The 14,740-nt window shown below is 40.9% G+C and overlaps 1 protein-coding gene across 1 annotated transcript in view; it reads right to left on the bottom strand.

The window, feature by feature from the left end:
- LOC129733952 (uncharacterized) overlaps window positions 1-14,740 on the bottom strand; it is a 160,506-nt gene that overhangs the window by 142,177 nt on the left and 3,589 nt on the right. Inside the window, exon 2 of the mRNA XM_055695593.1 lies at window positions 2,229-3,683. Coding sequence (XP_055551568.1) covers window positions 2,229-3,597 — 1,369 coding nt within the window. The 5' untranslated portion in view covers window positions 3,598-3,683. The remainder of the gene's footprint in view (window positions 1-2,228; window positions 3,684-14,740) is intronic.

Below are 14,740 nucleotides of genomic sequence, written 5' to 3'. Positions count from 1 at the left end.
GCTAAGGTTTAGCGCTTGAGTTATTTATCCAATAGTTTTGTTGTCAAAGAATGAATTGTATATTTTTGATCAAGCATTTCAATGAACGTACGGTTTTTGCTGGAGAACCATGGCCAAATTAAAAAAAAACGTGTATTTTCCGAAATATTAATAATTTATTGAGCTTAAATTTAAAATAACTCGAAAACCGATGCCTTAAGAATGTTTACTACCAAGAGCTTTTTGATTCAAAATGACTCTCTGCATCTTTTACAATCATCAGAACACAAATATTAAGAAAAATGTTTAAATTAAAATTTTCATAAAAAAAATTAATCTACAATAAAAAAATTATTTTTCATTTCTCCATCCTGGACGTTTTTTCAAAAGTTGCGTATTAACGTCAAGTTTCTTTAAAAAAAAAATAAAAAAAAATTACAACTCTTTTTTTTTAAATTGATATTTAATGTTTATTTTTAATTTTTTTTGGTCAAAAACAATTTTTTTTTGTACAGTGTATATTTTTTTCATGGTGCATTTTTAATTCCCTTCAACTCATTCTCAGACAGTTTTTCTATACAACCAACGGTTTCTGGGCTGCAATGCTTCGAATAAAACCTATACCAAAAGGCATACGCCCTTTTAGAATGTAACTCATGGGTGTAAAAAATCTCTCCACCTGTGAAAAATGCTCAATTTGCTTAGCCAAATACGTGTGCAAAGTTTTATTCAAATCAAAAATGGTCGATATTCGAACATAGGTCGTTTCGCGCGATCTTGCTCACAAGAAAAAACTTTTTCACAGTGTATATTTTTATTGAACCGCATTTTTATTTTCTACAGCCTTTCCGAAGACAATATTCCAATCAAATCAACCGTTTGTCTGATATAGAATGACATGTCAGATAAAAATATTTATTTTCGTTCATTATTTTCTTGAAATAATTCTTAAGTTGCAACTTCAAACGTTCTGTATGAACGTCAGAGAGACAAATAACCTGTATTTTGCTTCTTCAAAGTTTGTATTGAATTTGTAAATTCAATTAAATCATACGTTATAAAACGATAAGTATTCTAAATGCTAAAATGCCACAATTCTGTTGATTTTTTGTCCCACATTGCTCTACATTCACATACAATGTGAAGCCTAACGTCATTTTAAACATATTACAAATTTTTTTCTGCCGCTAGTAAATTGTAATCAAAGCCAGCGCTTAATAACCGTTTAAATAAAAAATCGTGTTTTGGTTGAAAAAATTTCTCTGATTCAAAAAATGAAACCCCTGACATTCCCTCATTTTTGGCCATTTTAACAGTTTCTTTTTTGTTGTTATCCATAGGCTGAATAACTTTATAAAATTTACTTGTGATATAAATCCATAAAGTTAACATACACTACATTTGACTTGGTTGCATTTCATTCCTTCGGTACTGATGCGCCTATTTATAATTTTTTAATGCCGAAATGCAGCACCAATATTTGCACCCTACCTTTAATGCTCGAGAAACAGCCGCGTGTTGCAACTAGAGGAGTCGGAGACTCCCGCGCATATATGCTCTACGAATGAGAGAATTACAGTTCAATGATCTTGGTTCATTCAGCCATCACATACATAAGTTCATCGGCAGCGCACTGAAAGTGTCATCTATATTTCACTTTTGAAAGCTGGAAACATTGGCGCGCAACCAGGCCTATGAAAAGACGCCATTTTTCTATGACCGAAAAATAACAAAATAGTGGGTTCGAAATAGAAATGGAGCCACAAAAAAAGTCACATACAACCCAGTGCAAAAGCATAGGCGCGTCTAAGGCCTGCGCGCAACGTAATGACGTTAGCGTACATGATACATTACTAGATTTTTTTTTTTTGTTAAACCAAATTGGGGAGATTTTTTAAGGAACATAAAGTTTAGAATCGTTACAAATTTATAGTCTACTTCAAATAGAACCATAGAAAAATAAACGGTTTCCATACTGACACCAACCAAGGTGCACACTAATATACAAGAGCACCAAATGTTAGCTTCGTTCGCAGATAGAGTGCAGATGCCGCCTGATGGGTACGTCGTGGCCACAAATCGGACACTTCCTACTTAGCGCTCAAATGGTGTTAAAATTAGATCGCATACTACACAAAACAATTGAGCAGCCCCAGTCAGAGCGCGCTGTCCTTTTTTCCCTTTTTTTCACTCGACGGCGACAAATCGTCCGATTCGACTATACTTAACTAACACAGACACTCACTTACCTTCATCGAAACTGCTGTGTAAAGCTCCGCTTGCCGAGAGCCGCTTGGCCCAGCTTTTTCCGGACCAGAAACCGACCTTGTTCGATTTGACAAATGTAGGCGAATTAGGCGTCGAAAGAGTTCCCTTGGGCCGGGACGTTTCCCCCAATTCGAGCATTTTACGTAACGATCGTGTGCTTCCGCTGAACAATTTGCTTAAATTTTTACCCTTGCAGATTGCCTTTATCGATCCACCCCTGGCGCGATCCGCCGAATTAGAACTGATAACACTACGGGTGTCTTCCTGACCGATTCGGTCGAACAAAATCATCGACTGATGATAACTTTGCTGCTGAAGTGATAACATTTTCGCCTCGGTTTTCAGAGCCCGTAAATTTCCGATGTAGCTGGTGCTACCACTACTACCGGAAAATCCACTATCTAAATCCGTGCTTTGCCCGCCTGCTCCGAAGGACGATTTCCTACGGAAATATTTTGCTTCTCTACGATAATCACTCTTATCTTCCGCTTGACCACTTCCACTGTCCGCCATTAGCATTGCCTCGACGGATAAATTCAATTCGCCCAGAACTTTGCGATGACAATTTTGCACCTGTCGGAGCTCTTCCTCAACAATAACGCTATGCTGCAGAGACAGCATTGAAAGACGCCCACTGGGAGTACCCGGTAGCATACTTTCGGCCCGTTCATTCTCTTCATGAATGATTTCCTCGTAAATATTTTCACAGGGAGAGCCTGGATAGCGCCCACTTCCACCTCCCGATCTTCTAGAAGAATATAAACGATTGCGCTGACCGCTGCCTCCAAGCGCCACTAGAGATCGCATCGATTTGGATCCGGCAGTTATAGGCGTTGCCTGTGAGGAAGAAGGTCCAGGTGAGGATGGTCCACCGCTTCTGCCAGGATCGAAGATGTAGGACGGAACGTTGGAATGGCGCAACGCAACTCCCGGTTCATAGTAAGCGTATGAGTAATCTTGATGGGGATAATAACGTTGTTGCTGGGAGGACGTTGAAGGTTGTGGTTCGAACAGTTCCATCGTGGCGACAATGTTGGTAGGCTTCGAGATGATCGCGGCGGAAGAGGAAGCACTTGTCGTCTCAGCCACTGTGATCGGGCGGAGGAAATCGTGCTGGTGGGAAGCGTTCTGATAGGTTTGCTGTTGCTGCTGCTGTGAGTAGCGGTTGCTGTTCCAGTGGGGATCGCTCCGTGACGGGCCGGCCAAATATGGGGAGTAGCAATCTGGACATGATGCGGCCAACTGGCGACAGCAGCTGGGTATGGACGCAGTGTGCGGAGCCGAGGAGGATGCGTCGATTGGTGGATAGAATTGTTCATGTTTTAGCCGTTTTTGCTTTGATTTCTTCATCTGGGAAGCATGAATAGCGGTTCCGATGGGGGGCTCTCTCTGATTCAGTTCGAAATCATTTGTGGGTTTTTGGTTGCGAATGTGTGCTGAAAGATAGGAAATAGAAACAACAGTCAGAGAATGGGCTAATAATGGCAAGGTTGGTGTATTTTAGATTCGTTTTAACGTCCTGCAGATTTATGGTTAGTAATGAAAATAAACATAAAGACATCCGACCCGAACCGGCCGGCGCTGCTTGCGGATGGATTATTACTTCAATTTCACATGCACCACACTAAAAAGGGGGGCCCGAAAGCATACCGCATATTAATGTTTATAGCGGAAGTTCACAATTGACTACTGGAGCATCATCTCATCTCCCCCCGACCAACACACACCAGGCGAAACCAGATCGAACGATCCGGCGGCAAGTTTTGAATAGCAGAAATAGAAATGTTGGAGCAAAGCTAACCTAGCAGATATGTCACAGTTAGTTATCGCTCGTCGTTTATCAGCGCCGCTTGGGGTTGACACTGATACAGCTATGATATGGATGCCCCCCCCCCCCCTTCTCCGTTAAGTTGCTTGCAACTATTGCAAACTTAGTGATACTCGAAAATATTTGCTAGGAAATTTGAGTTTGTAGAAAATGTTAGATCTGTCAAAAACGCTTCTTGGAATCTTTTCTATTCAGCGGTAATTCCACAAAAGAAAGAAATATACAAAAAAGATAAAAATCAATGTGATTCGTGAGCATCACTAAAACCGAAATATTTTACTTCTCCTCGCCTAGGCTAAAACACTGTTTGATCTGGTACCAAAATCAGCGTCATGATCACTGGTAAGGAATTCAGAGTAGCACAGTCAATCAATGTAAAAAAAAACAAGTGTATAGAAAAATATAAAAAACAAGGTTTCCTACAGTTTCTAGGAAAAGCTTGTTTTAAATTACTATTTGCAATCGAAATATCCCATTTTTTTTTCATTACAACATAAACGACCACTGTACCCGTTTTCCTCTAAAAGTCCGCCCCTGACTGACCCCTCTGCTTACGTGAACGTCGTCAACGGGCGCGATTTCGGTTGCACGAGTTGTCAAAACGAGTGAATTGAAATAAATCGTGCCATTTATTGCAGCCGACAACGGCGTGCCCCCTTAAGTGCACTCGACGCGGGATTTGGTGCTATCGTCGTCGTGCCCGGTGGTAGTTTCAGCAGTGCAGATTCCGGCCGATTATAATTCAATTCATTTGTTCTGAATACCTAGTTTTCGCCGTTTTGATCACTCTAGGGAGCTGAACATGAAAGCGGGGAATCCTGGCGAAAGTTGAAGCAGAGATTTTTATGAATGATTTATGATCTAGCGTAACTACACTACAGCACTACACCGGGTGCGGTTTCGGCAAAAGACCTCATGAAAACTGATCTGCTGGAAGCTGGAAATGGCTGATGGAAGTCGAATTCAACTAATAGGCTTTAACCGCGCGCGCTCAATACCCATCATGTCCGGTTTGGCTGAGCTCCGGTGGGGTTATGATCATGATGATGATGATGATGCCGCCGCAGCACGTCCGTATGGGGTGTCAATGAGGCTTACGCTACTGGCACTGGATTACCGAACGGAATTTACATGCGCGACAGCAGGTTGACGCGGTACAGTTTTGTGGGAAAATTGAATGACCCATTTCGGGGCAGATAATTTGAATTATGGCTTTTCTCAATTGCGTCAAACGGCAGTGGCCAGCTTTAGCCATGTTGCCAACAGGAAATACGTTATGAGGGATAACCCTGTTCTATGAACTTGCTTGTGAAGAAAGAGGATCTTTGTAATATGAACAAATAATTTTTGTGCAATCTTTTTTTGATAATAAATTGGTTTTTTCAACAGGATTCGCAATGAAAATGAACACAACTTTGGAATCCCAGTGGAAAAAGTATTCATTCAGATACAAAACCAAACTTTTTCTGCAAAGGACATATTAAACCTTTGCCTAGGACTTGCGATACTTGAGTTCTCCTACGTGCAGTGGGATTATCAACCGGCTGGAACCCAGTATGTTGCTTAACCTACTGAAAAACCGGAGAGAAACAATTCTCTATTTCTGATTTTCCTCCTTGTCCTTTCCTAGCCTTTTTAACCTGGTTACCTGTGGCTTTGTATCTGTCGCTCATGATAACTAAGAAAAGAAAATTTTATCACAACTCTTTTTGCTACTACCGACTTATTTGCTGGCTGTCGTTGTTTCATATGGGAAACAAGGTGTCAAATATCGGAAATTATTTCGGTAAAGGAACGTTCGAAAATACACTATTTCAGACTATTGAATGGAACGGTGTTTCGTACGTTTGTCTTTTATACACGAAAACTATGGGAATCAAGTTCAATGAACATGCGTGGTTCTGGAAAGAAGGTTGCAGGACTTGCTACGCTGATGTTCGTTAACATATGTTGCAGTATAATTTCTTCGAGTTTTGAATTGCTGTTTACCGCTTATCGATATAAATTTTCTTTGTAACCCAAATTAAAGTACTGTTTCTCTTGATTTTAATTTAACCTCTACGAATAAACTTAAATTATTGAGAACTGGAGCAGAAGGTTCAAAGCCCCTGAAGAGGATGGTAACCATGGCTGTTACGTAAAATCCCCCCTGGGTTATACCCTATGGTAATGGTTGAACCCCTATGGCGGCGTCCTTAAAATACGTAACGCAAAAAACTCAATTTTTGAACTCCCACCACCTTATATGTTACGAAAGGTAACGCCAATAACTAACCCCTCATAAAAAAGTAACGCAGAAGAATTTGCATAATAAAAATGCTCGTTTTTGGAGTCTCTCCAGTGATTTTTTTGTTACGTAACGCTGATCTTGCCTCCTCGTCCCCACGAAACAAATCATAACGCTCAAGGATAACACCCCTCCCCCTTATGAGCGTTAAGTAATTTAAGAGTGCGACCCAAGCCGAGAGATGAATAGTGACGGGGGTTCAACAAACTCCCAGTCGCTAACGAAGCCTGTGGAATACCTGGCGCCATCCACAGTACTTTGGCCTTCCTGCGTTGGGCTATCGTATCAGTCAAGGGCCCGAGCAGTAAAGCTCCGGGGCTTGGCATGCGCGGAGCCCCCCCCCCCCCCTGCACTGCGACAAATTTATAGGAAGATACTGGAGCCCACAAGTTTGTCAATCACATGAATCGACTATCGATCCTCCCTACTTAACCCGGAACTGGTAAAAACTGTTCGTAACGCCATTCTGAATTGTATTGCGGACGAGAAATCATACCTAGGCCGGACAAAAAAGACAAAACATTGTCTAAAGCTTTCAGATTTATAAATCAGACGTCATCTCTTCTCACAAACAACTTTGAACTATATCCGCTGCATGTTTCTGAAGGACTTAACCTTGCATAAGCATCAATATGCTTATCAACAAGGTAAATCTACTGAAACAGCTTTGCATTGCCTAGTGACGAAGATCGAGAAGATACTGAAATATAAAAAACAGCGGTCTGTGCTTTTCTTGATATTGAGGGAGCTTTCGATAACACGTCCTTTGCATCCATTTACACGGCTCAATAAAACAAAGGAGCCGACAATACTAAAAAGAGCTAAATTCAAGCAATGCTTTCGAGTAAGAAGACCACAGCTGCATTGGGAGATACGTCTGTCACAGTCTTCTCAGGATGGAGTTCTCCCAATGCATTGGCAACATGTGCAGGATTGCAGACAGGCTAAGCAGTTTATCTACCCCAACCTAGCGTTTACCAAAATGCTACTTTGTTTAACTTGTAGTGAACTACGCATCTTCACGGGACTTCCACTGAACACTGTCCTGCTCTTCATCATTTAAAGAAAATCGGTAAAGTTCCAACCTGGAAGCTAGCGCATTTGCTCCGCTTTCACGGGGCTCTTGCTTCATCGAGGTTCAACTTATTCGGAAGTTTCCTGTCAACTCCAAACCTGGTATGGAGTACCAATGCCAAAACGGTCACTAGTTTCATCAACCATATAGTTCCGAATTTATGTTTATAAACAAACTTCTCAGCAATTATTTTTACCAATACATATTTCCAATTCTACTTTCGACATACAGTTACACCAAGTTTCTATACAGAGCAATTCCACAAAAAAAGGGCAGCCAATTTAATCGACCATTTTTAATTTGGCTGAAACTTTGCATAGATGTTTCTATGGACAAAAGATGTCCTTTTGTGTTATTGGTTTTATTTTTTGGAACACAACTCTTTTTCGAGAAGCTATTTAAAAATGATATATTGGGAAGGTATTGATGATAACAAATATTTTTAGAGCCAAAACGGTTCGTTTGATCTATTTTACATAATAAATGCTATATTTCAGGTTGTTAGTCCAGCGGCGATTATTTAGTGGAAATGTGGGTTCCGGTTTTTCCACTAAATGATCGCTGCTAGACTGGCAACCTGAAATGTAGCTTTTTTATGTAAAAATGGTCAATAAATCGATCGATCAGCAGTTTGCACTTGTTTTCATTCAAATTGAGTCCAACATACGACAGATACTCTCTTATTTTGCTAAGAATCAGCTCCAAATCTTCCTTAGTCAATCGGAAGCGTAATATTAAGGTCTTGGTTCAGCCTTAGAGTGGATACTTAATCTGCCACAGATTCCAACACTGCCTCCATAACCAAATTAAAAATAAAGGGAGACAACGGGCAGCCTTGTTTGATCCCCTTACGGCGTCGAAATACTTTGGTCAGCTGTCCCTTTCATAGGACTCGCTGCTCTTCTCCCCCCAGACACTGCAATATCCGGTTGATAAACGGTGTTGAAGCCCCTTTACCTACAGTAATGAAAAATATTAAATAAAATAATGTATTGGCAAAAGGAAAACTGTTACCCTTCCGTATAGCCGACAGTGATTCCCAGGAGACATAATCAAAAGCCTTCTCGATATCTTAGGGCATTAATAGCGTCGATTTTCCTTCATTCCATCGCTCTTGGAGGATGCGCTTAAAACGAAGAGATGATCGATCGTTGATCTCTCAGGCATGAAAGCAGCTTGATGGCTGCCGATAGCAGGGACCAGACCTTGAAGCTTTTTTAATATCCAACTACCCTTACTAACACGCAGAGAATCCATCCCCAGGATACCTATGACTCAGTGACGGAATCGTGAAAGGAATCGAAAACACGATCCGGAGGATTCCCACTCACGATTCTTATTAAAGAATCCTAGAGCCATATACAGGGCATTCCTGATGATTCTTTTTTAAGGAATGCTTTTCAAGGACGCTCACGAATCCAATGTGAGGAATCCTAGAGAATCTATGCGAGTCGAATGTGTTCGTCCGGGTAGCGTATATTTTATATGCAGTGGAACTCAAGCATATCCTCCGATAATCATCTATTGATTTGGGATTTTTTCACAATATTCATTGGTTTGTGCCAACGTAAGAACCCCGATAACGCTCACGGAACGCGACGAGAGACAGGACACAACACTTATTGTTCTTACAAAACATAAAAAAGGAATTTGATTTACCTTTTTAGTCGACCGGTTTCGGGCAGCGATCTTGCCCATCAGCTGGACGATGTCCGACCAGATCTATGACTATGATGGGCAAGATCGCTGCCCGAAACCGGTCGACTAAAAAGGTAAATCAAATTCCTTTTTTATGTTTTGTAAGAACAATAAGTGTTGTGTCCTGTCTCTCGTCGCGTTCCATGAGTGTTGGGATTTTTTATTTTAGGAATTGGAACAACAAGGACTTGTTTCCAATCAGATGGAATTTGGTTCTCTTCCCATACCTTAACCAAGAGCTAGTGTAGCTCGTCATTAGTGTTGCTATCGCAATACTTAAAGAACTCAGTACCTGGTGTCTTTCCATTTTTCATGCCAGCTACACTTTCTTTTATTTCTCCCAGCGTGGGAAGTGATGGTAAAGCTTGTTCTGATGACTCCAAGAGTAGCTCAGGAATGAGTAAAGGTTCTCTGTCATCCATAACCCAATCGGCCAGACGAATATTAGAGGATATATGTTTAGAGGATCTCTTTTTCTACTGAATCTTCTCAGATACTGAAAAGTTCGATTTATTCGCTCTCCGGTTGGATATTGTCGAAGATTACGGAAGAAAATCTCGATTTCATTTTTTTCATGGTCGCGAATCTACGCAGGTTTTCCCGGGCCTCACGTAGCTTATGAGTCCATTTGGGGTGTACAGAACGGTTCATCCAGAATGAAAATTTTTTTTACATCTGCAAAAGCTTTACGGCAAGCCGTGGTAGACGAAACAGACGACTTCTTCTCAAGAACAATCTTTGTGGATTCGAGCACCTTTTTCTTGAGAAACTGCCAAATATCTTCTACGATTGCTGATGGACTGAATAGACTGGACGTCGAAAAGCATGTGCTCAGTTCAGACTGGAACTTTTTTTTGCTTGTCTGGCCTCGGCAGAAGCGATGGATCTACCTTAAAATGCGACCGTACGGAGGTGTTTGGCATTGCTGAATTCGAGCGAATAGCAGTAGTTGTGATATGATGGCTCTCTACAACGTTACACAGAAGCAACTTGTGATCAGTGAAGAGTCTTGGGCAACACGCATTGTAAGCGTCGGAGAAATAATTTAGATCGTAGCGACGTAAGCAAATGATCCACTTGGCTATGACGTGTTCCATTAGACCATGTCCACCTCCCATTAGATCCCATTAGAGTTTGGTTGCGTAGAGCGTACAGCCAACACATGAATGCTAAGGAACAATTTCATTTGTAAACCATTTTCATTGAAATGATCATGACCGGCGCATTTCCCTATAAGCTGAGCCTCAAATGAGTCCAATCCCGGGCATGACAAAAGGCTGTTGAAATCGCCTACTAGAACAAGATTATCCGCGTCTTTCAAATATCTAACAATGTTAGCAAGCTTGCTGAAGAATCTGTCAGCACCGTGACTGGGTCCATGTACGTTTATTATATCCAATTTTAGGAAAGCTGTAGCAAACTGTAAGAAAATAAGTTAAGAACCAGATAAAATAATAATAAATGTGAAATATAACCTGGTACAATACTTCAGCATGCTGAATGTTGGTCCCAGAGAAGGTATTTTTCTGTAGAGTCGCATTGAGTCCGTGGCGAATCAAAATAGCAAGCCCTCCCCTCTTTTTTGTTATTAGTTGGTACGCCCATATGCCACAAAAAGTCCATACACGAAACCTGACGAATGGGAATCTTCAAGAATGTGGATGGTCAATCTCGAAGCTCCCTAAAACGGGTCGTACCGAAGACTATTATGACACAAACTATGTTGGAAAATAGTAATGTTAAGTGCGGTCACCAGCACTACAAGAGTAGCAACACCGCTTTCTTCATAACGTCTTATTTGAATAATGGAGGTTGATTTCCTACCTCGTCATCGACTAAGCAACGGAGAAGATGGATTGTATGATCGGAAGGAACAGTGTGCGTCAACTGATGTGCTGTCGAATGCAAGAGTGCCGTATGTCCATTACCAAATACTTTCACCTGCATTTCAGAAGAGAGGTTGGGTAATTGAAACGTTTGCAAAATCAAGGGTAATGATATATGTTTAGAGGATCTCTTTTTCTACTGAATCTTCTCAGATACTGAAAAGTTCGATTTATTCGCTCTCCGGTTGGATATTGTCGAAGATTACGGAAGAAAATCTCGATTTCATTTTTTTCATGGTCGCGAATCTACGCAGGTTTTCCCGGGCCTCACGTAGCTTACGAGTCCATTTGGGGTGTACAGAACGGTTCACCCAGAATGAAATTTTTTTTTACATCTGCAAAAGCTTTACGGCAAGCCGTGGTAGACGGAACAGACGACTTCTTCTCAAGAACAATCTTTGTGGATTCGAGCACCTTTTTCTTGAGAAACTGCCAAGTATCTTCTACGATTGCTGATGGACTGAATAGACTGGACGTCGAAAAGCATGTGCTCAGTTCAGACTGGAACTTTTTTTTTGCTTGTCTGGCCTCGGCAGAAGCGATGGATCTACCTTAAAATGTGACCGTACGGAGGTGTTTGGCATTGCTGAATTCGAGCGAATAGCAGTAGTTGTGATGTGATGGCTCTCTACAACGTTACACAGAAGCAACTTGTGATCAGTGAAGAGTCTTGGGCAACACGCATTGTAAGCGTCGGAGAAATAATTTAGATCGTAGCGACGTAAGCAAATGATCCACTTGGCTATGACGTGTTCCATTAGACCATGTCCACCTAAAGCTCCCATTAGAGTTTGGTTGCGTAGAGCGTACAGCCAACACATGAATGCTAAGGAACAATTTCATTTGTAAACCATTTTCATTGAAATGATCATGACCGGCGTATTTCCCTATAAGCTGAGCCTCAAATGAGTCCAATCCCGGGCATGACAAAAGGCTATTGAAATCGCCTACTAGAACAAGATGATCCGCGTCTTTCAAATATCTAACAATGTTACCAAGCTTGCTGAAGAATCTGTCAGCACCGTGACTGGGTCCATGTACGTTTATTATATCCAATTTAAGGAAAGCTGTAGCAAACTGTAAGAAAATAAGTTAAGAACCAGATAAAATAATAATAAATGTGAACTATAACCTGGTACAATACTTCAGCATGATGAATGTTGGTCCCAGAGAAGGTATTTTTCCGTAGAGTCGCATTGAGTCCGTAGCGAATCAAAATAGCAAGCCCTCCCCTCTTTTTTGTTATTCGTTGGTCCGCCCATATGCCACAAAAAGTCCATACACGAAACCTGACGAATGGGAATCTTCAAGAATGTGGATGGTCAATCTCGAAGCTCCCTAAAACGGGTCGTAACGAAGACTATTATGACACAAACTATGTTGGAAAATAGTAATGTTAAGTGCGATCACCAGCACTACAAGAGTAGCAACACCGCTTTCTTTATAACGTCTTATTTGAATAATGGAGGTTGATTTCCTACCTCGTCATCGACTAAGCAACGGAGAAGATGGATTGTATGATCGGAAGGAACAGTGTGCGTCAACTGATGTGCTGTCGAATGCAAGAGTGCCGTATGTCCATTACCAAATACTTTCACCTGCATTTCAGAAGAGAGGTTGGGTAATTGAAACGTTTGCAAAATCAAGGGTAATGATTTTTGACTGATCCGTGCCCACGATATGCCGAGGAACCGAACCATTTTCATAGATCGCCGGAGCAAACTCGATCTTGGAATGGTCCTGGTGTACAACGAAAACCACCTTAAAATAATTTGCCAGAGCGCTTATAGATTCGGCACCTCTCCAAAATCCAGTAGTCTGCAGCTTATTGAGGTATTGTTCCACCTTTTCCGCAGTGGAGTTTCCGGAGGATACCAACTCTTCCGCATAAGAGGCGACGTGGTCATAATAGTAGGGTAGATTCATCCGAATTTCAGACACGGCGGCATCCCTTACTAGCTGGCTATACAGCTTGAATAGCGAATGTTTAGGTGTAATTCCAAAAATCTAATTAACAATTGCCCCAAATAAACAATCCCCATCGCCGGGAATAGTGATAAGCCAAAAACAAGAACCGTGTACATCTAAAACTTGATCCATTTTCGAATGTTAAGCGCGTAACTTTTACAATTGAGCAAACAAGTGGACAAAATGGAGGCCCTGTTTTTCATACAATGCATTAGATAACTAATACAGGCGCTTGTAGACGAAGTATGTGAATGTGACACATCCATAGAGTAACAGACCTACTTATTATATTAACCACGTAATTATATAAGATTTTCTTACTGAATACGATTAAATGAAACAAAAGTGCGTGTACGCGCGAGATTGTAGAAGTGTTTTGGTACGTGTGAAGCTGTAGGTGCGTATGTATGTGGGTGTATGTGCGTGTGTACACTAGGGTGGGACAAAAAATAAATGTTAGCTCCCATGCACTTTTCGTGTTCCTTATGGGTCCCATAACAACTGTGTAACTTTGCAGATCGATCGGTGAAACACCCGATTTGCGCCCGATTTTCAAAGTTTCCATACGACTTTATATGGGAAAATTCACTTTTTCAATACCTAAGCAGGTATTAGACGAAGCGAATATTTGCTTTTTTTGGTACGATTTTTATTCGCACAAAATAAAATCCGTACCAAAAATAGCAAATATTTGCTTCGTGTAATACCTGCTTTATTCTCTAGAGATGTCAAGTTGGCTCTTAAAAAAATATCAATACATGATACATATTTTTAGGAGCCAACTGGACATGTTTATAGAAAAAGTGTTTTTTCCCATATAAAATCGTACGGAAGCTTTAAAAATCGAGCGCAAATCGGGGGTCTCGCCGATCGATCTGAATAGTTACACGGTTGTTATAGGACCCATAAGAAACACGAAAAGTGCATGGGAGCGAAAAAATAACACCATCGCTTTTTCCAATATAACCGTGTCCCAGTCTAGTGTACACGTAAACAATGATAGTAAAATAAATGTAACAAATTGTGATAAGCAATAAGAGGACACATTTGATCAATGGGATAGTGAACCAGCATATCTAGAGACTTCGCGTCGATACCTTCCATGAGGTCGCATTTTCTGCAGATTGGTTATAACCGTGTTTTAATTTTCGGTATAAAGAGGGTTACTTCACGAAGAAGCGATAGGAGTGGCGAGGCGTTAACGTGGACTCAACTCTAGTAGCTTTCGTAATATCGTGTAGTCAGCTGAAATAAATCAATGGGGGATACGTTTCGGTAGTTGCATAATGACTTCATAAACAGATGTCCGAATGTCACGTAGATACCTTCCATGAGTTCGTGTTTTCTACAGATAGATTATCAGCGCGATATAGTTTTCGGTATAACCTCATCGAGGAAACAATAGAAGTGTCGAGACGTTAACGTGGATAGAACTTTCGTAGCTCTCGTAACATTGTGAAGTCGGCTGAGATACATCAATGGGAGATTCTCTTCGGTAGTTGCATGATGATTTGATCAGGGAATGTTCGAATATTTTAGTCTGTCTTAATTTAGTCGCAGGTCCGGTATTCTCGCGTGCCTTTTTTTCGGTGGTATATCAAACAGAACGAGTTCGAATTGCGAAATATTTTTTGCGGAGATTATTATGAATTTGAAGGCGCGATATTTGTTATTATGAACCCGGTACACATAAAGATTAAGATCACCAGTTTTTACACATTGAGGATGAATGTTAGTCCCAAGCATCATCC

The sequence above is a fragment of the Wyeomyia smithii genome, chromosome 1 (genome assembly GCF_029784165.1).
Source record: "Wyeomyia smithii strain HCP4-BCI-WySm-NY-G18 chromosome 1, ASM2978416v1, whole genome shotgun sequence".
NCBI classification, from domain to species: domain Eukaryota; kingdom Metazoa; phylum Arthropoda; class Insecta; order Diptera; family Culicidae; genus Wyeomyia; species Wyeomyia smithii.
The sequence above is the reverse complement of the archived record's forward strand: the minus strand, read 5'-3'. Positions and strand labels throughout refer to the sequence as shown.